Source organism: Dromiciops gliroides, chromosome 6 (assembly GCF_019393635.1).
Source record: "Dromiciops gliroides isolate mDroGli1 chromosome 6, mDroGli1.pri, whole genome shotgun sequence".
Taxonomy (NCBI): Eukaryota; Metazoa; Chordata; class Mammalia; order Microbiotheria; family Microbiotheriidae; genus Dromiciops; species Dromiciops gliroides.
In genome coordinates, this window is record NC_057866.1 from 106,776,768 (window position 1) to 106,804,667 (window position 27,900).

At 41.1% G+C, this 27,900-nt stretch overlaps 1 protein-coding gene across 1 annotated transcript; it reads right to left on the bottom strand.

Annotated features, from left to right (window-relative positions):
- NCR3LG1 (natural killer cell cytotoxicity receptor 3 ligand 1) lies at positions 1–27,770 on the bottom strand. Its single transcript, XM_043972248.1, has 7 exons — positions 27,666–27,770; positions 25,141–25,417; positions 14,329–14,682; positions 12,209–12,535; positions 10,222–10,323; positions 5,500–5,916; positions 1–1,581 (listed from the first exon to the last, which is right to left on the bottom strand). The coding sequence occupies exons 1-7, from the start codon at positions 27,768–27,770 to the stop codon at positions 1,274–1,276; spliced, it is 1,890 nt and encodes a 629-aa protein (XP_043828183.1). The 3' UTR covers positions 1–1,273.
- Between the last annotated feature and the right edge of the window lie 130 nt (positions 27,771–27,900).

Below are 27,900 nucleotides of genomic sequence, written 5' to 3' on the forward strand. Positions count from 1 at the left end.
CACAAGTGTTCTTATCAGTTCTTTCTATAGTTGTGCATAGTAAGCTTCCTCATTAGTTCCTTTGGATTGTTTTGGATCACCTGCTTTTTTTTTAGCACAAGAGATCTTATTCAAATTTTAAAACTGTTGCATGGTATAACATCAAAATTTCTTGGATAGGAAGAAGTCTTTTTTTATTATTTTTTTATTTTGCAAGAAAATTAATTATGCAACTTTAAAAATATAATTCAAAAATTAAGCGGCACACTAAAATAGTTCAACCAACTGTCATATGGAAACTGGTACCATTCAAAATTGCATAGCATTATCATCTTTATATATAGTGACACACATTCAATATTGTAAGTAACATACATGCATAGATTATAACCTAGGAACTCAAGTTTTTTCAACATTCCAGTCATTTACATGAAAATAGAAAAACACAGTTTGAGTTTGTTAGTAAATCCTTCTGTAAAACTAGCAAATCTCTCACCCAAATTGAATTGTTAAAATTTGCACTTTACAGGAAAAATAACATCCTAATGCAAACAGGATTTCTGGTCATTCAGATCATATTTCTACTAAATTTTACATATTAAAGTGAAAACAAAAAAGCTAATATTTGTTCATTTTGGAACAGCATCTGCTTCTGTAGCCTTCCTAGCCCACTAGAACGAATTGTTCACATTTCAAGGAAAAAGTCTTCACAAGTTTGGGGTAGACACTCCCTGATTTCCCAATGAGTTTGAGGCCAATCAGGTACTGTCAACCTAGTTTAGCCATTTGCCCAAAACGGTCTTACTGAGGTATGACTGGTACATATGCTACAACTATATTTTTTTGTCTGCTACCTTTTTTTCCTTTTTCTTAATTTTTTTTCTGCAAGGGATAGATTTCTGGGAGTGGGGAGGAGGGAATAAGGGAGAAAATCAGATGACATAAAAACTGATTTTTAAAAAAAATGCTAATGTTTAAAAATGGCCTTGTCTTTGGGGGCCTAATAGTAGTAAATCAAGTGGTCAAAGCAAATGTATCCTCAGAATCCTACTTTCTTTCTTTGGGGGGGGGGGGTTGAGACAATTAGGGTTAAGTGACTTGCCCAGGGTCACACAGCTAGTAAGTGTCAGGTGTCAGAGGTCGGATTTGAACTCAGGTCCTCTTAACTCCAGGGCCGGTGCTCTATCCACTGCGCCACCTAGCTGCCCCCTACTTTCTTTTTATTAGTGTTGAGGGTGCCTTCAGAATCACCACATGTTCCTGTAGCACCCTTTGGGGAGGAACTCACCCAATGTCACAGGACCCAGTGCCTCTCCACAGGCTCACCCCCTTCCACCTGGGCCTCACATATGAATTTCTTCCCAAGGTCCTCCATCTGAAGAGAGCGCTCCAGCTTGCTGGTACAGGAGCAGAGCAACCCATCCTCTGGGGGATCCACAACCTCTGATGTCTCGATGCCCTCCAGGATCAGCCTGCCCTCCTTGTACCAAGACACCCTGATAGCTCTGGGAAAGAAGGAATGGATCCTGCATGTCAAGGTCACACTTTCTCCAGGCTGAGGATGGTCCGAGGAACACCGGATCTTTTTCAGCTTGGGCTGAACTGAAGAGAAAAAGAGCACGAGGGTCAGTCAGGACACAGGAAAGGATACATTGTGTTGGGAGAGCCCTGCCTGACACCTGAATCCTGTGGGGCTGGGAATCTTCATGGAAAGGGAGAGGGATGGGGCAGCTAGGTGGCGCAGTGGATAAAGTACTGGCCCTGGATTCAGGAGGACCTGAGTTCAAATCCAGCCTCAGACACTTGACACTTAATAGCTGTGTGACCCTGGGCAAGTCACTTAACCCTCATTGCCCTGCAAAAAAAAAACCAAATCCCCCCCCCCAAATGGAATGAATTTACCTCAGGAGGGTCCTTCTCTCCCCTAAAAATAAAAAACAAAAGGAAAGGGAGAGTGACAACATGCCTCTAAACATAGACCCAGAATGAAGGACAGTTCCTATGTACCATCAGTCCACACTGACTGATCTCTCCCTTCCACAGGTAGCTATTTGTGTGTTCCCTTCACCTCTCAAAGATATAGTTCCTACATCTGGAAAGTGAGAGAGTTGGAGCAGATAACCTCTTTCTTTCTGTCCCTTCGGCTCTAAATATATGATCCAATGATTGTTCAAATCTCTCCTGCTCAAATTGCTATGGTTTTATGACCTCTATTTATTGTCTATACCGCCCAAGATGTTGTGGAGTCAAAAAGCACCTACAATGTGTCAGACATATACTAAGTTCTGGGGATACAAAGAAAGGCAAAAATAAATAGTCCCTGCCCTCAAGGAGCTCACAATCTAATGGACAAAAGAAGGAGTCTTATATAAGAAATGTTATGAAGGTAGAACTGACAGGACTGGGCAACTGATTAAATATGGAAGGAAGGGGTAAAAGTGAGGAGTAATGGATGATACCTCAGTTTTAAGCCTGAGCAAGTGGGAGGATGATGGCTCCCTCAATAGTAATAGAGAAGTTAGGAAGAGGGGAGGATTTCAGAAGAGAGAAAATAGAGGCACAGTATAGGACAGGCCAGTCATCAATCAATCAATGCAACTGAAGAGGTTTAGGCTGGACAAGATAATGATTGGGGAGAGACATGGCAGCTGTCAAGTATTTGAAGGAATAACCTTCAGAAAAGTGGTTACATTTATTTCAATTGGCCCTAGAGGGCAGAACCAGGTAGAAGGGGTAAAGGCAGACTTCAATGAGATCTAGAGCAGGGGAAAAGCAACTAACAACAATAAGAATTGTTAGAAAGTTAACTGGATTAGTGAATTATTGAGCCATAAGAAATGAAAAAATGGATGATTTCAGAGAAAGCTGGGAAGACTTGTACGAACTTGTTTTGGGAACTCTGATCAATGTAATGACCAACCACAATTCCAGAGGACTGACAATGAAAGGTGCTACCCACCTCCTGACATAGAGGTGATAGATCAAGATGCAGACTGAGATATGCATATTTGGACATGGCCAATAGGTGAATTTCCTTTGCTTGACTGTGCATGTTTGTCATGAGGGTCGTTGTTATTGTTCAGTTGGGATAGAGATGGAAGAGAGAGAAAATAAAAGCTTGCTAAGCAAAAATAATAAAAGAATTTTTAAAAATAAGTATTATTCAGCAATCACTTGGAAAGATCTAGAATTATGAAATATCTAGCCCCTAGATCTCCAGGTTAACTCCTAAGTTAAAATTATTTCCTTCAGATAACTGGCTTCTTTAGCACTTGACACTTTCAAAAAGGTCAGTCAAAATAATTCTGTTTTATAGTCTGTGTGAGTATGTATGTATGTTCTTGTCAGGCATACCTGCCTGCAATATTGTAAATAGTTCCCTGCTGCAGTCCTGCCCCTATTCCTACTGCACCCCTGCGTTAGGTCCTTTGAAGTGCCAGTGTCTTTTTTGAAAAAATTTTCAGATAGCTTTTTGTAGCTGTACCAAAGCCAAGATGTTTTGGGTAGGTTTGTGGCATTTTGGGTATCTTTATTTTTGAAATGTCTACCAAATAAGTAGCTGTAATTTTTTGTTGCCTTAGACTGAGACAAAGTTGAAATCTCAGTGGCTCATGTGCAAATCACATCAAATATGCCATTTAACGGTTTCATTTTTGGGGTTGTGTTTGTGGTTTGATCTTTGTGAAATGCCATTTGGAACCCATGGTAGCCTGTGGCTTTCTGTCTTTGAGGAGTGGGTGGGGAAGAGGAAACCCTTGCTTTTAGGAAGTGGCTCTAACTAGGAAGAAGTCACTTTTAATGAAACCCTAAAGAAGAAAGCTAAGTTTTCTTATTGTAATATTTCCCTAGTCCTTGATTATTTACCAGTTTTGTCAATTAAAAAAAAAGATAACCCTGCTCATTTATTTCTTGGGTCTAGGAATCTCACTACAATGGCTGCTTTTTTGCCAACTTGCCAAAAGTTCAAACCATTGCAACAGACCAGAAATGACACAGTTCTGACAAACGTGATAGACATTTTATATAAAAATCATTAACTGTTGACATCAAGTGTTCTTTAAAAGATGAATGTAAATGTAAAACTTTTTTGTTTTCTTTTTTCCCCAACAATAAATGTTCAAAGAAGAAAAAAAAGTCTTATTTTTTAAAAATAAGACTGGCTGGGGGCAGCTAGGTGGTGCAGTAAATAAAGCACCGGCCCTGGATTCAAGAGGACTTGAGTTCAAGTCCAGCCTCAGACACTTGACACTTACTAGCTGTGTGACCCTAAGCAAGTCACTTAATCCTCATTGCCCTGCAAAAAGAGGGAGAAAGAGTGAGAGAGAGAGAGAGGGAGGGAGGGAGGGAGGGAGGGAGGGGGAGAGAGAGAGAGAGAGAGAGAGAGAGAGAGAGAGAGAGAGAGAGAGAGAGAGAGAGAGAGAATGGATTCTTCCTCGGGTAAAGGTTGGGAAAGGTAAGTTCAGAGGTCTTTTCTAGCTTCAAAAGTCTACAATTCCATGAAACAGTTGTGAAATGGAATGGGCTGGGATATATTGAAGGACTCTTCTCTCTCTTTACAAAGACATGGCTAGGGGCAGCTAGGTGATGCAGTGGATAGAGAACCAGGAGGACCTGAGTTCAAATCCAGCCTCAGACAGTTGACACTTACTAGCTGTGTGACCCTGGGCAAGTCACTTAACCCCAATTGCCTCACAAAAATAAAACAAAAACCCAAAAACATGGCTATTACTACCTTCTCATTAAAGCTGGTTATAGGGGGCAGCTAGATGGCGCAGTGGATAGAGCACTGGCCCTGGAGTCAGGAGTACCTGAGTTCAAATGCGGCCTCAGACACTTAACACTTACTAGCTGTGTGACCCTGGGCAGGTCACTTAAGCCCAATTGCCTCACTAAAAAAAAAAAAAAAAAAAGCAGGGACTTTAAAGATGGTTATCTTTTGTCTCTATTTTATTGATATAAGCAGTTAGGGATATAAATTTTCTCCTAAGTACTGCTTTGGCTGCATCCTACAAATTTTGATATACTGTCTCATCATTTCCACTTTCTTTAATGAAATCAATTGTTTCTATAATTTGTTCTTTAACACACTTGTTTTTGGGATCAGATTATGTAATTTCCATTTGATTTTTAATCTCTTTCAATTGTCCATTATTGAATGTAATTTTTATTGCATTATGATCTGAAAAGGGTGTGTTTACTATTTCTGCTTTTCTGCATCTGGTTGTAAGGTTTTTATGCCCTAATACATGGTCAATTTTTGTGTAGGTCCCATGTACTGCTGAGAAATGCCTTTCTATTTCCATTCAATTTTCTCCAGAGATCCATCATATCTAATTTTAAAAATAATTTTATTTATTTCCTTAACTTCTTTCTTGTTTATTTTTTGGTTGTATTTATCCAGCTCCAAGAGGCAAGGTTGGTTATCTTAAACACTAGCTGTTTGAGACACTCTAAAGCCACAGAAAATGCGAAAATAACCCTTAGAAAGCAGTACAAAGTGACCTTCTACCCTCAACTTACCTATGACCTTCAGATGGATCTTTCTCCTGAGGGGGTTCTTCAGGGCTGAATGTTCTACCTGGAGAAGGAGATCTGCTTCTGTGAACCTAGCCAGGTCAGGCAGAATGGTGAGATGACATGATATCCCAAAGAGATTATCTTTCTGGACTGGAACCATAGGACTCAAGGTAAACCCTGTCTGTCTCTCCATCAGCTGCATGGATTCTGGCTTTTCCTCCTCTTCCACACCCTGATTCTTCTGGCAAAAGAGAAGCTCTTCCTCACCCAGGGGATCAGTCTTTAGGAAAAGCTTCAGAGTCAGAGGTTTGGGCCTATATCCCCAAATCACAAAGTAGAAAGTCTTCAGCTCCTGGTGCTTGAGGTACTCAAGGGCTGGGAGTGGGCTCAGCACAGGTGCCACTGAGGAGATGTGTGGTCCTAAGGAAGGTAAAAACAAATCAAACAGCTGAACCAGAGAATTCCCACCTCACCCACCTCCCAACCCCATCAGGACCAAGGACAGGGGCTAACACAGAGCTCTCACTCCCAGGTCCAGAGTGGGGAGGCAGAGCTGAGTAGTAGAAAGCTGTAGCCTGAGAGTCCAAAGACCTAGGTTCCAAGTCTTCTTCATCCATTGCCTGAATGCATGAACTTGACTACAAATTCTCTGGCCCAGGGGCAGCTAGGTGGAGCAGTGGATAAAGCACCAGCCCTGGATGCAGGAAGACCTGAGTTCAAATCCAGCCTCAGACACTTGACACTTACTCGCTATGTGACCCTTGGCAAGTCACTTAACCCTCATTGCCCAGCAAAAAAAAAAAATTTTTTTAATTAAATAAAATGCAAACTGATCAGTGAGCTCCCTGTATAGCCACATTATTTTCAAAAACAAACAAACAAATTCTCAGATTCAGATTCTTCATCTACAAAATGAAGATAATAACGCTGGTACTACTTCCCTGCCAGGGGCTTTTATGAGGAAAAAGTTCTGTGAACCTGATAGCATGACAGAAAAGTAAGTTATTATTATCATTTTGTTTTCAGAAGCATCATGCTGTATTCTTGGGGCAAGGGCTGTGTGCTTGGATATGAGTTTTTGTTAAGATTTTCTTCCTCTACTATTGTGCTGTAAGAAACAATGAGCTGGAGAAGTTCAGAGAAACCTGGAGGGTCTTGCATGGGCTGATGATGAGTGAGATGAGCAGAACCAGAAGAACATTGTACACAGTATCATCAACATTGAGTGTTGATCTACTGTGATGGACTATATTCTTCTCACCAATGCAATGGTACAGAAGAGTTCCAGGGGACTCATGATGGAAGAGGATCTCCAAATCCAGGGGAAAAAAAGAACTGTGGTGTATAGATGCTGAATGAACCATACTACTTCTTTTGTTTTTGGTGCTGATGTTTTTCTATTTTGAGGTTTGTTGTCATTGCTCTGATTTTTCTCTTATAACATGACTAAGGCAGAAATATGTTTAATGTTATTATGTGTTTATATATATATATATATATTATATATAACCTATATCAGATTACCTGCTATCTAGGGGAAGAGGGAGGGAGGGGAGGGAGGGGAGGGAGGGAGAAAAATCTGAAATTGGAGAGCTTGTATAAACAAAAGTTGAGAACTATCTTTACATGTAACGGAAAAAAAAATAAAATACTTTATTAATTTTTTAAAAAATAATTTCTTCCTCTCCTCTGTTTCTACAACTGGAGAGTGAGAGGGTTTAATGTGATCCAGGTCCCTTAAAATGAGGATTTATTGGCAGGGCAGGGGAGGGGGGGAATAGGAGAAAAAATTTGAATGGAATAGCAATTTGTACATAGATTTGCAGTGCTTGTTTTTATTCAATAAATTAAAAATAAAATGTTTAATTTTAAAAAAAAGAATTCATGCCACCTTAGGTTGTACCCATTTTGTTTTGGGGCAAGCCTGGGGCCTGTAGGAGAAGGATGGGCAAGGCGCTCTGCATCTCCAAGAGAAAAGGAAGAATGATCTTTATACATATGTCTATCCTTCTGCTGTCAGAGGAGCCACAGCAATTCTGTGCAAATGCACCTTCCTCAGCTCATTAGCCCACTTTTGATGTTGGAAAACTGAGGCCTAGAGAGGGACAGTGACTTGCCCAAGCACACCTGATGATTCACAGAAGCATTTGGGCCCCTGGATCACTGGTCCAAGCATTCCATGCATTGGATCTGACTGCCTGATATCAGGGACCCCATGCCACCCAGGCACCTACCCTTCTCAATTTGTGTCCTTCCTCTTGGATACAGTAGAGATAGCCAGAGATAAGAAAAAGAGTCAGGAAACCTGAGTTCTAGTGGTAGATCTCATGAATTTTCTGTATGACTGTGGGTGTTCAATTTAACCCTAACACAGTGCCTGACAGATTAATAAACATTGACTGATTAATCCTTCTCAGCCTCAGTCTTGACATCTATAAAATAGGACCAAGAATACATCTGTGGGGCAGCTAGGTGGTGCAGTGGATAGAGCACTGGCCCTGGATTCAGGAGGACCTGAGTTCAAATCCAGCCTCAGACACTTGACACTTACTAGCTGTGTGACCCTGGGCAAGTCACTTAGACCCAATTGCCTCACAAAAAAAAGAAAAAGAAAAAAAGAAAAGAAAAAAGAGTACATCTGCTATCTACCTCACAGACCTCTGATGAGGGACAAATTAGAAAGCAAAGTGCTCTTAAAAACATAAATTGACAAAAATGTGTAAAAGAGCAGAAGGAAGTTCAGAAGTAGACATGGAAAAGCAGGACAGTGTGAAATACAATAGGGGATAGGAACAGGAAAGAAACCTGTAATTTCATTATTGTAAAGAACTCTCAGGTGAGGAAGCTCTCTCCACCAATGCAAGTTGACACCTCTTCAATTTAAAGTCTTAGAGCAATGCTTAGAGAGGTTCAATTACTTACTCAGGGTCACACAGCCAGTATGTGCCAAAAGCCTGATATGAACCCAGTTTTTTTTTTTTTTTTTTAGTGAGGCAATTGGGGTTAAGTGACTTGCCCAGGGTCACACAGCTAGTTAAGTGTTAAGTGTCTGAGACTGGATTTGAACTCAGGTACTCCCGACTCCAAGGCCAGTGCTCTATCCACTGCACCACCTAGCTGCCCCCACAACTCCTTTTTGTCCAAGAAATTTTTTATGTGACCTTGATTATATAGATTAATAAAATAGGTATACATAGGGCAGCTAGGTGGCGCAGTGGATAAAGCACTGGCCCTGGATTCTGGAGGAACTCAGTTTAAATCCAGCCTCAGACACTTGACATTTACTAGCTGTGTGACTCTGGGCAAGTCACTTAACCCTCGTTGCCCTGCAAAAAAAAAAAACAAAAACAAAAACAAAAACAAAAACAAAAACAAAAACAAAAATAGGTAAACATAACCTTTTACTGTTGCCAACTTTTTTTGCGACTCTCCCCCATTAAGTTGCATGACCCCATATGGGATAGTGACCCAAAGATTAAGAAGCTAGGCTCTAAACTACCAAAATTTCATATATAATTTAAAAACAAGTATCACATAAAGGAAACTCATGGTATTATATCCAATCTTCTTCTGTCCTTTATATATGGAAATGTTCTTGTTTCTCATGGTTTAAAATTATTGATAATATGTAAAATGAGGAAAATCTGAGTTACAGCAGTTACTTACCTTTATTAAAATTTATCCAGTAGAATCCTCTTCCAAGGCTTTACGTATGTATCATAGTGTGGAAAGGTTGACTCTGGATTTTTCAGAATATACACTAATGGTTCTTCTGAGTTGGCAAGACTTGGAGTATAAGTCTGGGATGAACTGCGCATCTCTCATCTAAGAACAGATCTAGGGCAGCTAGGTAGTGCAGTGGATAAAGCACTGGCCCTGGATTCAGGAGGACTTGAGTTCAAATCTGGCCTCAGACACTTGACACTTACTAGCTGTGTGACCCTGGACAAGTCACTTAACCCTCATTGCCCCACAAAAAAAAAAAGAAAGGAAAAGAACAGATCTAGCTAGTTTAGGCTTTATTATCTGGGGGTGGGAGGCTCTCTTCTTGCATTGGATGCTGCTCTTGAGAGAAACTCATAATTTCACTCAAGAACAAACCAATGTTACACTGGAGAGTGTTGAGTACTAAGACCACCAACTAAACGGTGAAGGGACCATGAGTGACCTACATTGGTAGAAAGGACCTTGGAAATCAAATAGTCCAATATCTTCATTTAAAAATGAAGAACTAAGGTCTAGAGAGTTAAAGTGAATGGCCCAAGCTAAGATCACCGTCAGGATTCAAATTCAGATCTTCCTAATCTAGTTGTGATGCTTTAGGAAATCCTAATTTCTACCACACAGCTCTGCCTCCTTTTGAAGTATAAGGATGGATTTGCACTATTATATTCCCAAAAGTGATGACGTCAAAGACTCTCAGGTGTAACATGGGTTTGTTCTAGGATGAAATTTGGAGTTTCTCTTGAGAGCAGGCTCTGATACAAGGAAAGACCTCCATTGGGAAGGTTGATAGCCACCAACACTGTGTATTTCCTTCAGTACCCCTATTCATTTCTTCTACGGTCCCTTTAACTCCTCCTAGGGACCACCCTGCTGATCGTGAAATGCCCCTTACCTCTCTTTTTTTAAATGTTTAAATAAATTTTATTAATATCTTTTATTTAACATCACCTACATTTCCCAATGTATTCATTCCCTTCATCATCCCAAAGAGTCTCTTACCTTTTCTGAAAGGTTCAATCAACACCCAAACAAAGAAACATAAGACCATCACTAGTGGCATGTATATAATGATCTTCCTCCAATCTGTAGCCTTTACAAGCTCTGCAAAAGGAAGGAGGGAAAAAAATCAGATGACTACGTCAATGATCATCACCACTAAGTGTCACTACCCTTGAAGGATACTTGCTTAGAACTACCCAGCATTTATGCTATGGTATCAATGTCCCTAGCTCTGGATCCCCAAGGGATTGACTCCCAATTCCTTCTCTCTCAAAGTTGGCATTTTTTCACATACACCCTTGGACTAACTTATCCCTTCCTAGCATCTCTGGCTCTTTTTTTCCAATGTATGTCCTTGACTTTTCACTCTCCCAGTAGAGGAAAAACACAAGTCTCCAATTTCTCTAAGTTTTTCCATGACAGCTAAAAAATGCTCCATGCCAGTTTACCCAGCTCAGAAGGCAGGGGTCTGACTGGTGGCTAATTGAATGAATAACTTGGTCACTGGGGATAAGCAGCACCAGAGACATGCTCGAATCAACTTTGTAGTTCATGATGTGAAAATAATTTAATTAAATTGTAGATGAGAACCCAAGGCATCCCTCCCCACTACTACAATAAGATACAACTGCAGGACACAAGACCCCTTAGGGAGAGATGCTGGAACTTCATCTCATAGTAGAGAGACAAAGAGGGGCAGCTAGGTGGCGCAGTGGATAGAGCACTGGCCCTGGATTCAGGAGGACCTGAGTTCAAATCTGGCATCAGACATTTGATACTTACTGGCTGGGTGACCCTGGACAAGTCACTTAACCCCAATTGCCTCACCAAAAAAAAAAAAAGAAAGAAAAGAAAAAGAAAAAGAGAGACAAAGAGCACAGGACATCAACCCCTATAGAGAAACACCAAGTTCCTAAAAATCTACTATGAGGGAGATGAGCATTATGGCACATGGTGAGAGAGGTCGAGGTCACTTCCAAGAAAAGCTCAACTGGGATATGGATAGTGAAATGGGGAAAAAGAAGTACACCATCAGGTAGTTTTCTATATTGACTAACTATTCTTGCTAATTAAATACTAAGCCCAGTTTTTCTACTCCATAAGAGTTCATGTTCCTTAAAAATGGAACCAATTTTAAAATTCCAGTCTCGTAAATTCATTATTTTAAGTTGATAAAACCATTCACCCTGAGGAAAAGTTCTGCATACTACCATTGGTGTGTCTCTGAACCAGTGCAGCTGCCCAACTATCTGAACTGGTCCCTCTTAGGTCCTTCGTAGGATCTAATCCTCCTGCTTCCTTTAGATGACCTTTGTTCTCAACATCTTACTTAATGCTCTGCTTTAATCTACATATTCCCCAAAGTCCTCTTGGAAATTGGTCATGGTCAAAATTTTAATATATAAAATAGGTTAATAAAACCTGGTGTATATGTGGCAGCTGCTGTGTCCCCATGTGCCTGGACTGTGATGCCATTCCCTCACATACTAAGAACTTTATGTAGTCTGTGGTAGAATTTCCCGCTTCAGTATGACACAAATCTTAGAATAATTTTAAGTGGCAACTTCATACACTACAATGATTTTTGTGATCAATTATCAATATGAAAGACAAGGACAGAGAAGCCAAGAGGAAAGGAGGAAGACCAAAAGGAGGAAATAGAAGAGAGACAATAAAGCAAAGGAGAGAAAAAGAGTCAAGGATGGAAACAGGGGAGGAGGGGAACAGAAGAGCAGAGTAAAATAAGAGAAAAAGAGAATAGGCGAAATGAGGAGAAAGGGGGAGATGAATCAAAAGATGACAGAAACATAGAAAAGGAGAAGAAAGGAGGCAAAGAGGAAAAAGACAGGAGAAGAGAAGAAATTATATAAAGTATATTCCATCATTCAATAAAAATTAAGACTAGTTTTTTTTTAATGGGCAAGAATAATACATAGGATTCACTACAATGAATTTAAGAATCTGTAAAAGGAGGGAGGACAGATACCTGTCACAATCAAGGTAGTACTGTACTGCAATGGGATCAATAGCGATTTATGAGCAACCACACACTGGTAGATGGTTCCATTGTCTTCCAAAATTGGGTGTAGAATAAAGTAGCTGGTAGCATTGAATGTACCATCATTGTTCCTAATGGAGCTCATGCAGATGCCCTCAGAAATCTCCACATCCTGAAAGTGAATCCCTGGGATCACTTTCTTCCAGATGATTTTCACCGACTCAGGGTAGAAGCCTGTCACGATGCATTCCAGAGGATATGCTTTCTTTTCCTCCACTACAGTTTCTGATGGCAACAGGATCCTGGAGGGCTGAGCTGTAAGGAGATAGGATGCATTGTTGGGCTATGCTAAGGACATCTTGGAATCCAGTCAGTCAGTCAATCAATAAACATTTATTAAGCACCCACTATGTGCAATGCACTGTGCTAAACACTATTCCAAAAGATTCACTTCTCATCATCCCACTTTGCATTGAAGGGTATCTACCCCCACACTTCAAAACACACACACACACACACACACACACACACACACACACACACAGGTAGTTTTCACCTATGTTGAATCAGGATAAGGTAAGAAAAAATTATTCTTCTGGATTATTTTACAGATAAAGAAATAGAAATACCCAGAGTAGAAATTTCCTTCCCAGAATCACAGAGACTAAAAGACATAACTACTGAGGAGAGTCCCTGGGAACCTCTCTCCCTGCTCCATATTTCAATGCACCATGCATTCAGAATTTCCTACAGGTAGGCACTTGCTCTATTCAGGAAGATTGCAGCCACTCCAAGGTGCAGCCCACATTACTAGACAGTTTCATGAGTTGTACTCAGTAGGGACTCAATAAATACTCTGGGTTGAGGTACAGGGTAAAAATCAATAGACTTTGGGGGCAGCTAGGTGGCACAGTGAATAGAGCACTGGCCCTGGAGTCAGGAGTACCTGAGTTCAAATCCAGCCTCAGACACTTAACACTTACTAGCTGTGTGACCCTGGGCAAGTCACTTAACCCCAATTGCCTCACTAAAAATAAAAATAAAAATCAATAGACTTTGGGGGCTAGAAGCTCTGGGTTGGTGGAGCCAAGATGGCAGAGGAAAGGCAGTGAGCTCCCAAACTCATGACATGATCACTCCAAAAAACATCCAAATAAGGTCATAAGAAAATGCCCAGAGCAGCAAAACTCACAGAAGAATGTGCTGAAATCATCTTCTAACCAAGAACAGCTTGGAAGGTAAGAAGGAGGGAGCTGCTGTGTTGATACAGGAGTCGGGCCCAACCTCACAGTCACCCTGACACAGATCCAGTCTCAGGAAGTCCTCACCAGAGAAGGAGACCCCCAGAGCCTCTGAATCAGCTGAATCAGCTGAAGCGCCAGTGTCGTCTGGAACTAAGCTCACAGTCTGGTGAGTGGGCTGAGCCCTGGGCAGGGGAGAGACCACAGGGGTCTATGCTAGTGCTAAGGCAGAACTTGGATTCTACACCCATACTGAGAACCAGGTGGTAGGCTCGAGTAGAAGTGGCCCAGGTGGGGGAGGGGCACAGGCTCCTTGGAGCTAACAACCACAACACACAAAGCTGGTTGATTGGCAAGTTGGTCTGGGGTCATCTAGGACCAGGAAACAGGCCGGGCAAGGGAAGAACCTGATTCTCCTTAAATCATACCACCTGGGATTTCTTAAGCTTGGGATACTGCAGCCTGGAAACAGTGCCCCACTTTAAGGAGCTAAAAGTCTAGTAAAAGAAAGGCAAGATGAGCCAACAGAGAAAGGTGAGGACCATAGAAAGTTTCTTCAGTAACTAGAAGCTCTGGGTTTATGTCCCAGCTTGGATAACTTTATAAATGTGGGCAAATCACTTTTCTAATCCTTAGTTTTCTCCTCAGTAAAATGGGGATAGTAATCTTTGCTCACACTACATAGGCTTGTCAAGAGTTCTTTGTACATCTCAAAGGGCTCTAGAAATGGAAGTTATCATTACTTATTGACTGATCAATTAACATATAGTCCACCACCCCACCCCACCCTCTGACCAGACAGACATCTCCAACTGTGAACCATCCAACACACAGAAAACACTAGAGGCCAGATCCCTTCTCACTTACCCACCACATCCAGCCTGGCTGTTCCCTGGGCTCTCCTAGGAGGAATGATCATCTCACACCTGTACTCTCCTCCTTCCTGAACCTGGATATGGGACAGATGGAGTGAGGCATCTCCCTGACTCAGATTTGATTTTGAGATATCGGCTCCTGGTCTGATTGGAATCCGTTTTCCTCCATTGTACTCAAAGATTTCTTCTTCCTTGTCAGAGTCCATCCTTCTCAGGAACCACCTGATTCCAATGATGCTGACATCCAGGGCTCTAGAACCATGGCCAGACAATTCACAGGGGATGGTGACATTTGCATTGAGGGATACAATCTGAACCTCCCCATCCATCTTCACTTCCAGGGTGTCTACAAGAATGAGGGTGGACAGAATGTGAGCTGATACAAAACTCATCAGCCTCCTGTGTGGCAAACAGAGGGCTAGGTGATAGAATCACAAGATGGAGCAAGTTTAATTCAGAAGGCATTTATTAAGCAACCATTAGGTGCAGACATTGGGCTACATATTAGAGATGAAAAATAAAAACAGTAGACAGTTTTTAACAGAATACAGCAAAAGTTCCTAGCCTTCCTCTAGCTTATACTGTAAAGCTTAAAGTGTTATTTACATGAGATAGCTATCTTGTTAAAACAAGATGTTATATCATAACATACAAGGAAAATGAAAGCAGAAAGGAGCTCTAAGAATTGGGAGGATCAGTAAAGGCTTCAAGGAGAAAGTGGTACCTGAAATAAACCTTGAAGGAAAACAAAGAGTCTGAGGCAGAGGAGAGGGAGAAGATTCCAGGCCTGGGGAATGACTTGTGCAAATGCTTTGAGATGGGAAATGGAAGATGGAGTTTAGAGAAGAACTATTTGTTGGTTTGGTTAGAACATAGAATTCATGCAGGGGAGTAGGAAATAGGGCTGGAAAGAAAAGAAAAATGGTGGAGAACTCCAAATGCCAGATTAAAGAGACTATATTTTACCCTATAGGTAATAGTGAGCTACTGAGGGTTTTTGATCAAGGAAGTGACAATCATACCAGAACCTTTGGCAACTGTGTAGCAGATGGACTGGAGAGTGGGGAGAACAGGAGCAGACAACTGCTTAGGTCACTTTTATAGTAGTCCAGGTACAAAGTGAAGACTGCCTGAACCAGGGGAAGGGCTGTATGAAAGTAGAGAAGGGTCTAGATGCAAGAGATGTTTTAACAAGATAGCTATCTCATTTGAATAACACTTTAAGCTTTGCAAAGTGCTTTATAGATATTATTTCACTTGATCTCCACAACAACCCTGGGCGGTGGTGCTAATATGATCCCCACTTGGGGCAGCTAGGTGGCGCAGTGGATAGAGCACTGGCCCTGGAGTCAGGAGTACCTGAGTTCAAATCCAACCTCAGACACTTAACACTTACTAGCTGTGTGACCTTGGGCAAGTCACTTAATCCCAATTGCCTCATTTTATGATGATTTTTGATGGTAATATGATCCCCACTTGACAGATGAGAAAACTGAGGCAGAGGTTAAATGACTTGCCTAGGTTCACACAGCTATTAAGTGTGAGATCAGATGAGATTTTAGCTCAGGTCAACTGAATGGACATTGGATCGACAAAAAGGGCTAGTCTCTCTCTAGTTTCCATGCCTTCATACAGGCTGGCCCTCATGCCTGGAATGCCATTCTTCTTACCTCTGCCAATTAGAATCCCTAGCTTCCTTCAAAACTCCTGTTACTTCCCATGAAAAACCTTCCCTAAACTCCACCCTGTTCCATCCTGTCAAGGTAATAGTACCCTCCCTACTGACAATCCTGTGCGTGTTTATGTATGTGTGCATACATATACACGCGTGTTTGTTGTATACACATATGCATATACATGCATGTGCACACACATATTGCACATGTGTTGTATACACATATACACATGTATGTATATGTGCCTATATGTGCATTCGTGTGTGAGTACATGTGTTGTATATTATGTGTGCCCATGTGCACGTATGCACACATGTGTGTATATAATCACATATACATGTAAATGCAGTGTGCCATGATATGTGTGCATATATAATCATGCATGTGTACATGTGTGTGTTGATGAATTTATTTATGAGTTCACAACCTCTTCCTCTAATACAATTTATGCTTCTGTAGGGCCAGCAATGTTTTGGTTTTGACTTTGTATCCCCAGTGTCTGGTATATAATAAGTGCTTGCCAAATTGAATGGGATGGAATTGGGTCAAGTATGACTACAAAATACTAAAATCTAGTTGACTGAGAGAATGGTGATGCCCTGAATAGAAACAGGAGGCTTACATTCAATGTTGAAAAAGTCTGACAAAATACAATAAACATTCATTTATGGCAAAAACTCTACAAATGAAAGGCATAGAGGGATTTTTTTTTACATTAATAAAAAGTATCTATGTATAGATAGAGGAATTTGAAGAGGAGCACCTTGGGAAAGAAGAAGATAATGATTTGTTTTGGACATTTTGAATTTAAGACACCTTCAAAACTTTCAGAAGAAGATATATGGCATACTATTTATATTTTTTTTTGTTGTGGTAGTGGTGGTGGTCGGTGGGGTTTTGAGGTTTTTCCTTTTTATCCTGATTCTTCTCTCATAACATGACTAATGCAGAAATGTGTTTAATGTGATTGTACATATATAACCTACATCAGATTACTTGCTGTCTTGGGGAGGGGGAAGGGAGGGAGAAAAAAAATTGAAACTAGAAATCTTATAAAAACAGATGTTGAAAACATCTAAATGTAACTGGAAAATAATAAAATAAAATATTTATATGGAAAAAAGAAGATATATGGCAGGTCATTGACAAGTGGTTACTGGAGTTTAGGAAAGGGATTTGAAAGTTATCTACAGAGAGAATCATGTCAAGTATCTGCTTGAACCCATGAAGGTTGATGAGATCTCTAACAGGTCATGTGTAAAGAGAGAAAAGAGAGCTTAGGACAAAGTCCTGACCCGCACCCGTTAAAGAAGCAGTCCTGTCCAACTCTTCATCACCCCATTTAGGTGTTTCCTTGGTAGAGATACTGAAGTGGTTTGTCATTTCCTTCTCCAGTTTATTTTACAGATGAGGAAATAAATAAGGCAAACAGAATTAGTAAGTGTCTGAGGCTGGATTTGAACTCAGGAAGATGAGTCTTCTTGATTCCAAACCCAGTGCTCTATTCACTATGCCAACTAGCTGTCCTCAAATCTATGATCTTGCCCTACATCAAAGGAATAAAGAGTTAATCATAGGGAAAGCCAAGAGACAGAAATGTGCAAAAGCCAAAGGGGTGGTGGGGAGGGGGAGGGGATGATCAACTGTACCAAAAGCTGCAGAGATTAAGGAATATGAGAACTAAGAAAAGACTATCAGATTTTACAGTTCACTGAAAACCTTGGAAAGAACAGTTTTAGTTCAGTGGTAGAATCAGAAGACAGATTGCAAGGAACTGAGTGGGTGAGTGATGAGATAGTGTGTATAAATAATTCTTCTAGAAGATGAAGAGGATGGAAGGGAGGAGATGAAGTGGAGGAGAAATACAGGAGATTCAATAGTGAACCATGCCATTCACCTTCTGACAAAAAGATTAAAGACTCAAGCTCTAGAATGTGCAATTTTGGACATGGCCAATGTGGAAATTTGTTTTGTTTAACTGTACCTATATGTTTAAATAAAAGGCTTTGCTTTGCTTTTCATTTTCTTCCCAATGAAGAGGTAGGGGCCTATGTATGTGTAATATGAGACTGCATATAATGTCTGACTTTTTCATTGTATTGTGAGTGAGATTTTCCCCAACCTTAAATAAAAGTGATTTAACTATGGTAATAATCAGTATTTAACCTACAAATCATATTTTAATATATTTAGGTATTTTTATTGGTATTCTTTAGTAGCTTGTAAAGTAAGACAGATACTAGTAGAGCAAGTTCCAATGCCATATGATCATCAAGTCTTGCTAGAAACCATCTCTAGCCATCATCTGTTTCCAACCATCTCTAGCCATCATCTGTAGCCTCTAGCCATCATCCTTTCATCACAGTGCCTTTAGCAATCATCTGATTCCACCTCAGTACTAAGAGTTCAGCAATTCAAATTGGCAGATTGTGATAATCCAAGTGGCTAGCAAATTGGCTGGATAATCCAAGTGGCTAGCAAGTTGGCTAGCAAATCTTGATGATAAACCTATGTACATGTACCATGTGGGGTATATTCTATTGTGGGAGGGGTATAAAAGCAACTGAGTGACACTACTTGGGGTCTTTGGGTCCTAGACCTGAGACTGGCTTTATTGTGAGATAGGCCCTCTCTCAATAAATCTATTTTCTATGGCTTGGAGACTTTGTTGTTTCTTTTTCTTCAATGGACTTAGAAATTTTCATGACAGTGTGTTGGTTAGTTTTGTTCAGCTTATTTATTTCCTTTTTTAAAATATTCTTTGTCATGAGGGATGGCTGTCTGGGAAGTGAAAAGGAGAGGAATATACTGGGAAATTTAGGTGTTATAAAAACAAAAGTTATAAATAAAAAGTTTTTTAAAGATCATAAACTTCTTGAGGGGAGAGCCTTTCTCATTTTGTTTTGTACCCCCAGAAACTAGAATAATATGTGGCTCATAAGGATGTAATTTAATGTAACATATGTAATGTAAAGATATCAATAAAAATATATTTTAAAATTTTGAAAACATAGAAATAAAGGAGGATAGTGTGAGGGGATGACAGAGCCCAGTACTATAGTTTTTCAAGGATGGAGTAGACCTGAATATGTTTGTAGGCATTGAGAAAAGATCCACAATAAAGAAAAATAAGATTCAGTGAGAGGGAAAGATGGTTTGGACAAACTCCTGAAAATGAGAGACAGTAGCCTTTTTTTAACTCAATTTTGTAAAGTAAGTGACTTTTCAAAGACATTTTAAGTATATGCTGTAGGTGTGGCCCTCCAGCCTCAGAAGCTACCACAATTCTTTTTTTTTTTTTTGAGAGAAACATGAGTTTTTAATGAGTTTTTTTTATGGGATTCTGTTTTTAAAAAAAGGTTATTGAAACCTATTGCTTGGTTTATCAATGAACATATTGAATATTGAATCTTGCTGATTGAAGCATTATTTCTTTTTCATAAATTGCTTACCACTTTAAGTATCTGTTACTGTTATACTAGAGAATTCATGTATAAGATGATGTGGTTTACTTGCTAAAAGAAGATTATGTAATAATATCTAATATAATCAACTATTTAGACTCATTTATCATTTATACATCATTATACTCTGGGTATGGTTTGGAATTATTGTATATATTACAAGTATATCCTCAGTTATGCAGGATAATATGCATTTTTACCATCATACTGTCTTTGGTGAAATTAATATAAGATTTATGAATTATGGAAACTTATCATTTCAGAGACTAACTTACAGTAAGTTTGATGCAGGCCCTGGAGAGAATATACATGCAATAAAAGGAGAAACGAATATACATGAGTCAATGGTTTGCTTATGATGGTGACTATGTAGAGCACAATTTCTAGACACAGTCCAGTTCCTTCCTCTCTCCCTCCTAAAATAACCTAATTTAACTGAACTTGTTTTCTTTTTGTCTCACTCAGTCTAATTACCTGTGGCCTAGCACAATCACTGGCTGCCTTGAAACCATGAGATGTGGTATGATAACCTTTCCATAACATTTTCAGGTGTGATGAACACATTACTAAATTTGGCTTTGATCCAGACACATGGTGGTAAGAAGTGTTATAGATTGCATAACTACCTCAACCCTCTATTATATAAAGGAAGGGAATGTAATGGAATGTATTAATTTGATCATTGACAATGCTATGCTAAGGATTAGGGAAAAAAAAATCCAGCAGCTCAAACAGCTAAAGAAGAAAGTCCAGCTTTCCAGAACAGAGATGACATCTTACCACTCCAAGAAGACAAGAGAATTCAGAGACTTCAGATGAACAGTTTTGTTTTGTTGATTTTGTTTTCTCCTTCTGTTATTATATACTTGCAGAGGCCCTCCCTCTGGAAGACCAATGTCAAAGTGTCGTGTCCATGAGGGACTGTCCCTCTGAACAAAACTTTTCTCTCTCCCTTTTCTATATTGTTATTAACATATTGTTAGTTAGCATAGGGTATTATATTCTGTTATTTTTTACTGTTTTGTCAAGGAAACATCCCGTTTCTTGAAGAAACAAAGGGGGGACTGTAGTGATTGGAATGACGCCACCTGCTGAAGACTTACTGTAGGAAAGCTCCACCATGAGGAGAAGTCTGCTGAGGGCAAGGCCATGTGGTTTTTCTTTGGCGTCAGGAAGTGACATTTGCTCATGTGTGCTGTCTATCAAGGCTACCAGCCAATCAACTTGAGGAGCTTCCCATTTCTGGGAGGAACACAAAGTAGGAAGCGGATGCTGGTGGAGGAGTTCGCACTCTTTTGGTTCCTGACCTGGCTGTGGTGGAGGCTAGACTCTGTAGGGCTTCACAGGGGAATGGAGGAAAGATAGGATTGCCAGGTTGTAGGAATTCTGTTCTCAATCTTTCTCTTTCTCTTACTATCTTTCAATAAACCCTTAAAAACCTAAACTTGTTTATCAGTGATTTTAGTCAGTTTCCTCCCAAAACTGGGGGGACAGATTAGAACCTACATTTAGAAATTTAAATTACACAGATAGAAGGTACAGATCAAGGGTTTGGCCTTTGCAAGGAGAGGGAAAGGGAAGGGAGAGAAGAGAAGAGAATAAGCATTTATTAAATACCTATTATTTCCCAGGCACTGTGCTAAGTGCTTTGACAAATAGGATCCCATTTGATCCTGACACCAACCCTGGAAGGTAGATGCTATTGCTATACCAATTTTACAGTTCAGTAAACTGAGACAGACAAAGCTTAAGTGACTTGTACAGGGTCACAAAGCTTGTAAGTATCTGAGGCCAAATTTGAAATCAGATCTTTCTGATTCCCAGCCAACTGCACCATCCATTGTACTACTTAGCTCCCCAAAAAGTAAAAGCAAAAAAGCAGAGAATGGGTAAAAATTTACAGAGATGGGCCAGCTAGGCGACACAGTGGATATAGCGCCAGCCCTGGAATCAGGAGAACCCAAATTCAAATCTGGCCTCAGACACTTACTAGCTGTGTGACCCTGAGCAAATCACTTAACCCCAATTGCCTCCACCCAAAAAAAAATGTACAGGGTTCTTGAGGTAGAGAATGGGGGATACAAGGAACTTCTCAGTTTTTGTCCCTTGTTTTTAAAGGAAAGTAGGATGAAAGGACACATGCTAAGAGAAGAGAGAGATGTCAGGAGGCATGAAGGTTTGGGATAGGAAGAGAAGCCACTGAGGAGAGGAGAATAGCAAAAATCAAGGAGGAATAAAAGTTACAGCAGCAAGGGCCCAGGTAAGATTGGATTTTTAAAAATTAAGTTGTATTGCTTGAGAGCAAGGATTGTTTCATTTTTTGGACGTTGTCTCAACCCCAGAGTCAACACTGAAGAGACAAAAGTGAGGGGGGAGGGGGAGGATTGACTGGAAGTACTGGAAGGATGGAGAGACTGAAGGTCACTGTGAAGATAAAGAATAGGTTGAGATGGAAGGAGACTAAGGGAGGGATGAAAAACAATAGGTCATTTCTGAGATCAAAATCATGGAAGGAGGGACAGCTAGGTGGTGCAGTGGATAAAGCACCAGCCCTGGATTCAGGAGGACCTGAGTTCAAATCCAGCCTCAGACACTTGACACTTACTAGTTGTGTGACCCTGGGCAAGTCACTTAACACTCATTGCCCAGCAAAAAAAAAAAATCATGGAAGGAGGTGGCACAGTTATGGATGTGGGTGAGATCTAAGGTGTGACCATCCTTGCCAGTGGCTAAGGTTGAGTGAGTCTGAAGGTCATGGGAGAAAGGAGTTTGATAAACTCAGAGTTAATACAGGCACATGATGCCTGGTTTACTGACTCACTCCCTCTCCATTTCTGGCTCACCCTCTGGCCCACTCTGGCCCCCTCAGGGGCACTTTATGGTCCCTTTCATGTTTCGCCTTCCTTATTAGAATGCTAGCTCCTCCAGAGCAGAGCCCACCTTGTTGTCTTGTTTCTGTACCCCCAGCACAGTAGCACAGTGTGGGGCACACAGGAAAAACTTAATAAATGCTCTATCTACCAGTCTATCATCTCTGTCTAACTCTATCCATCTTTCTCTCTAGTCATTTATAACATCTATTCCTCTCTATCCATCTATCATCCATCTCCCTATAGGGGTTTGAGGAGACATAGTCATCGCATTGCAGTCCCCAAGGATGAGGACAAGAGTTGGGTTGGAAAGAAAAACTGTGGGCCATGTACTCTTCTAGGGAAAGAAGGAGAGTGACTTGGAGGCGAGCAGATTAAAGCATCAAGGATCTGGGCTGGATGATGGCACTTCCCAGCTATTTCCAAGCTATGGTGCCTCCATTCTGGCCATTCCACTCATCCTCCTCTCATCTGCCCTGGGGCCCCAACAAGTGAGGCTTACCCTTATCCTGACCAGAACCTGGGCCATCACACACTTCCAAGCCCTTTCCAAACCAGGACAACTCACCACTCGCAACTCTGTGTTGCCATCTTGTTTTAGAATATAAGCTTTTTGAAGGCACATAGTAGATTTATAAAAATAATATATAATACTATAGTATGTTTATAAAATAAATGTTTTCTCATTCATGCATTCATTCAGTTAACCTCAAAAGAGACAGCTGCCAAGTGTTGGGGCTAAAAGAGGCAAAACATATACCAGTCCCTCCTGACTTGGTATGAGGGAAGACTTGAGAAGAAACATCATTGATAGAAAGGGAAGTCAGGGGTATGAGTCTTCTAAAGAGAGCCAGGTTTGGGGGAGCAGAAAATAGAGAGTATGAAAATAAGAAATTGGGGATGGAAGGCAGTTTATTAACAATAGAATGAGCATTCCATGGACCGCCCTCAAGTCCAGAGAACCAATGGATTTGGGTGATGCTAGCCAATTAGCTTGGAGCGGTGTGGAGGGGCCACCTCTCATCTGGACCCAGAGGTAACTTCTGCTCTCAAAGGCACAGGAACTTCCTCTTTTTAGCCTGAGACTCCGAGGTGATGAGGGTGCCTTGTTCTGACTCTTCTGTCATAGGTATGTAGGGCTTCTGAACTTTCTGAACTCCACATGTTCTCTCTTTACTAATATCTAATATACTTTAATAAATGCTTAATGGAGTGAGCATTCCAAAGAGCACAATGGAAGGGGTCAGAAACAGAGAAGGGTCAGGGCAGTGGTAGCATTGAGCTGAATAGTGCTGGAAAACATAAGGAGAAGTAGCAAGGGAAGGGTCTCTCCCCAGGGTGTATGACTGACACGTTGAGATTAAAGGAACAGGAGGTGGAAATTTGCTAGCCAAAGCTACCAATTGGTTGATATTTCTACCTTCCAGGCACTATAATCATAGAGGACTGCTTTGATTCAGTGTTCCCTCTGAAATAGGGTTCTTTAGCTTTTTAATGTCATGGACCCCTTCAGATGCATACAGACCCCTTCTCAAAATGTTTTTACTTGCATAAAAAGTTCAAGAGTTAAAAAGGAAACCAATTATATTGAAACAAAGATGGGTGGTTTCCCATCCTAGTTTACAGACCTCCCCCAACCTGGGCTCATCTATGGGCTCCAGGTTTAAAACTACAAACAAGGACCTGAGAGGGGAGGGAGTTCAGGGAAAGAGATGTGGGTCTACAGAGACCACAAGGAGCACCGGTTCAGTGGTTCAAGCTCCTGAGGTCGTGGGATAAAACACAAAAGTTATCAGAGATAAGGCTGTGGGCCCTGGTGTTTTAGAATTTAGTAATTGTCAGCACAAAAGCGGAAGTCTTGCCTTTGATTCATCTAGGCTTCAGAGTTGTAAAGGATTACTCTAGAATCATCTAATAAACACGCCTGCCCTCCTTCCCCAACTCATTTTGTGGAGAAGCTAAAAACCACAGAAAGCAACTTTCCCATGTTCTAACGGGAAGTAAAAGTGCCAGGATTCCAGCCAAGGGCTTCCAGACCTGGCCTGCTCTGTTCCCTGTCCTACTGGGCTTCCTGGCTTGTAAACTCCCTTGCTTGAAGTAAGGGCTCAATCCCCAGTCTCTTTGGAACATAGCCCCAGAGCTCAGTTTCTGCCCAGTGCAAGTGAAGGAGAGCTATGGTGAAAAGCTGGCTCACGTCCTTCCTCTGCCATATAGTGTGAAAACTCTCTGGACTTCATTTTTCTCCTCAGTAAATGAAGGAACCAAGGTCACAAATTTCGAGCTCATCTAGTCTAAAGCCGTTGGGTGAAGGCGCCCAGGATTTCCGAAATACTGGCCCAGCGAGGACAGAATCACTAATTCGTGAATAGCTTCACATGAAGGAGAGTTGGGGGACCCGAGGAAGATCTGGATTCCAATGTTAGTTCTGGTATTTGCTCTCTTTGTCGCCTGTTCCCCCCTTCTGGACCCGTTTCTTTCATTATTTAAAAAAGGGGGGACGGGGGAGGGGCATTGGGCTAGATGATTCTTAAGGTATCTTGCAGCTCTAACCGTCTGTGCATTCAAGGAATTGGAAGAAAGGGGCATGAGATGAAGCGGCCAACCTCATTCAGCAAGAGAATAGCAGGCTGCCCATCCCGCCTGGACAAATCTGGAGAGATCCCCAAGACTGTCGGCCCAAAGAACACCATGAGGCCGGGGGTGGCCTGCGGCCACTCACACTTCCTGAATCATGCCTGCTTGCCTTGGGAACGTAATCCCTCCCCCGGTCCTCTGAACCCATCTCCTTCCCTACCTGGCGCGTGCTGGGCCCCACACAATCCCAGGAGCAATCCTAAGAATACCGCAAGGGATGCCAGGCAGTGACCAGGAACGACCATGACTGTGACTGCAGGCTGGGAAGTTCGGAGCCTCCCCGGGAGACGGATAGAAAAATGGCTTGCTCGGATCTGTTCGGAGGGAAACAGGTCGCTTCTATCATCAAGGGGTGGAACCCCGACTACCAGGAAGGGGCAGACCCACAGCAATGGGCGGGAATGGGGTGGGGGTGCGGGGGAGAAACTGCCCTCACCCTGCCAAATACAGAAATCAATAAGTGCCCTCTGTCTCTGGATCTCGGAAGGGCTTCATTCAACCCAGTTTTATTGAGCTCTACTGCTCTGTAAAGAAGTTACTGGGGCGCTTGGCGGCGGGGGGGGGGGGGAGGGAGAAGTTACTAGGTAGGTAAGTGCCGTTAAAAAAAAATCACCTCATTCACAGAGGAGTTGAAGGCACTAGGGGTGATCCCTGGATGAATCAAAGCTAAAGAGTGATAGGACAGCCTTAATATGGGGGGGGGGGGGGAATCCTAACAAAGCTATCGTCCAAAAGGGGAACGAACTGCCTTGCTGAGCAGTGTGTTTCAGTGGAAGCTGAAGACCACCTTTGGTGATTGTTTATCCTTCATTTTCGCAGCGGACCATAACATAGGGGTGATGTCATGACTTGCACTAAATTGGACTTGAGTGAGGGCAGGTAAGATCTATATCCCGATGACTGGAGATGGCCCCGGATGTTTTAAGGCAAGTGGGGTTAAGTGACGTACCCAGGGTCACAAAGCTAGTAAGTGTCCTGAGGTGACATTTGAACTCAGGTCCTCCTGCCTTCAGGACCAGTGCTCTACCCACTGAGCCACCTAGCTGCCACCTTTGGGAATATTGTAAAGAGGGTTGCTGCTCAGTTATGGGCTGGACTACACAAGCTTTGAATTCCCTTCCAGCCCTCAGGAGATTGTTATTCTAATTGTCCTGTGGCAGAGGGAATAGAATCCTTTGCATTTTTCCAAAGGGCTGAGCAAGGAGGGAAATTAGAAAAAAGCAGATTTCAGCTTAACGTGAAAAATCGTTTCCTTATGATTGACCCTCTCCAACAATGAAATGGATTTATGAGGTCCTGAGCTTCCCATCCCTGAAAGTATTCCAGCAGAGTCAGGATATCATCAGCTTGTCAAGAATATTGTAAAAAGGAATCCTGAGGTTAGACAAAGAATCCTCTCCTAACTATAATGTTGGTGTACAAGAGCATGGTTGTCACCATCAAATGTGAGTTCCACAGAAAGCTACACCAAACATCACATATTATCTGATTTTCTGTTTAATCAAATTTAAAACAAATCTATACAAAGGATGACTCGAACTTTTTCTAACAAATATTGCACTGGAGAATATGATTTTTTACAACATATATCCAAAAAAGAAAATAAATCCATACACAAGTTGAAAGGCTAATGCATGAATCTGTGTCTTCTTGACTTAGTTATCAAAATTACATAGCAATTATTCATTTTAAGTGGTCCAAACAAAGTACAAATCAGTCTAAGTACAGTGGTGCACAGATTATATCACTCTATTTTAAAAGAAACAGCTATTTTCCCTCCAAACTGAAAACTGGGTAGCCACTTTTTAACAGCTGAACCTATCCAACTTAAAAAAAATTGGTACACAGGGCTGCATTTTAAAGCAACATATAGGATACACAATCTTGAGAATCCCTTCAAAATTAATGACAAATAAAATCTAATGATCTTTAAACAAACCCCTAGCCTAGAAATAAAATTGGTGAACTATCATAAAAGGTTTTAAAGAACACAAGACAGTTACAATGTGTATTAAGCAGCATTGGTTTCAATGATTAAAAGGAAAAGCAATAACAATCTTTTTTTTAAAGAATATGAAACTACATTGAAAACAGTAAATATTCCTTCCAGACTTATTTCAGACAACCAGACACACACTACCTTCCCAAAATGTTTTTTTCAATTATAGGTTCTTGATGTACAGCCATAGGTAAAACTGATATTACTGAATTAGCATTTACAGTTACTTCTACAAGTTCCAATGGCTTTCAAATTCAATGTATGTGAAAGGTGTCAGATGGCCCAAACGGGGAAATACTGAAAGAATAGAAGTCACATTTTTGATGGCACCGCTTCCCCCATTTTGGCATACAAGGATGTGCCTGAGGAGTATGAAAGGTAATTTGCCTTTTTTTTTTTTTTTTTGTGCAAAGCCTTCTCAACACCAAACTCAGATATGGAGGAGACAGGAAGAAGAGAGTTATATAAAGTAATGGAAGAAAGGGACCCCAGAAATGGAGAACATTCAACATATTTCATGTAAGGGTAACCTAGGCTATCATACAAGAATGAAACAGTCATTCTTCAAATCACCTCCTCAAGGTAAAAGATTTAGCATGCATTTCTGTCTTTTACATAATCTCTTAGAACAGAAGCCTTTTAAACAAGTTCTTTAGTCTTAATTAGGATCATTGTAGGATGGATACCCAGGATGAAAAGATCAGCTTTAGCATTGTGAGGGCATAGACACAGTGTAGGAGAAGTCCAATAGCTATTGTGTTGAGATTGTTGATGGTGACATTTAAGGCCATCGGGAGTTAACAGCTAAAATTAAGGAGGAATTGCTTCCTACTTTCCTCAAAGTATTCCCTAGGAACTGGTAAGATGTCCTGCAAAGACAATCTAAAAAACAGGGAAAGGCAAGCAAACTGAATGGGGGAA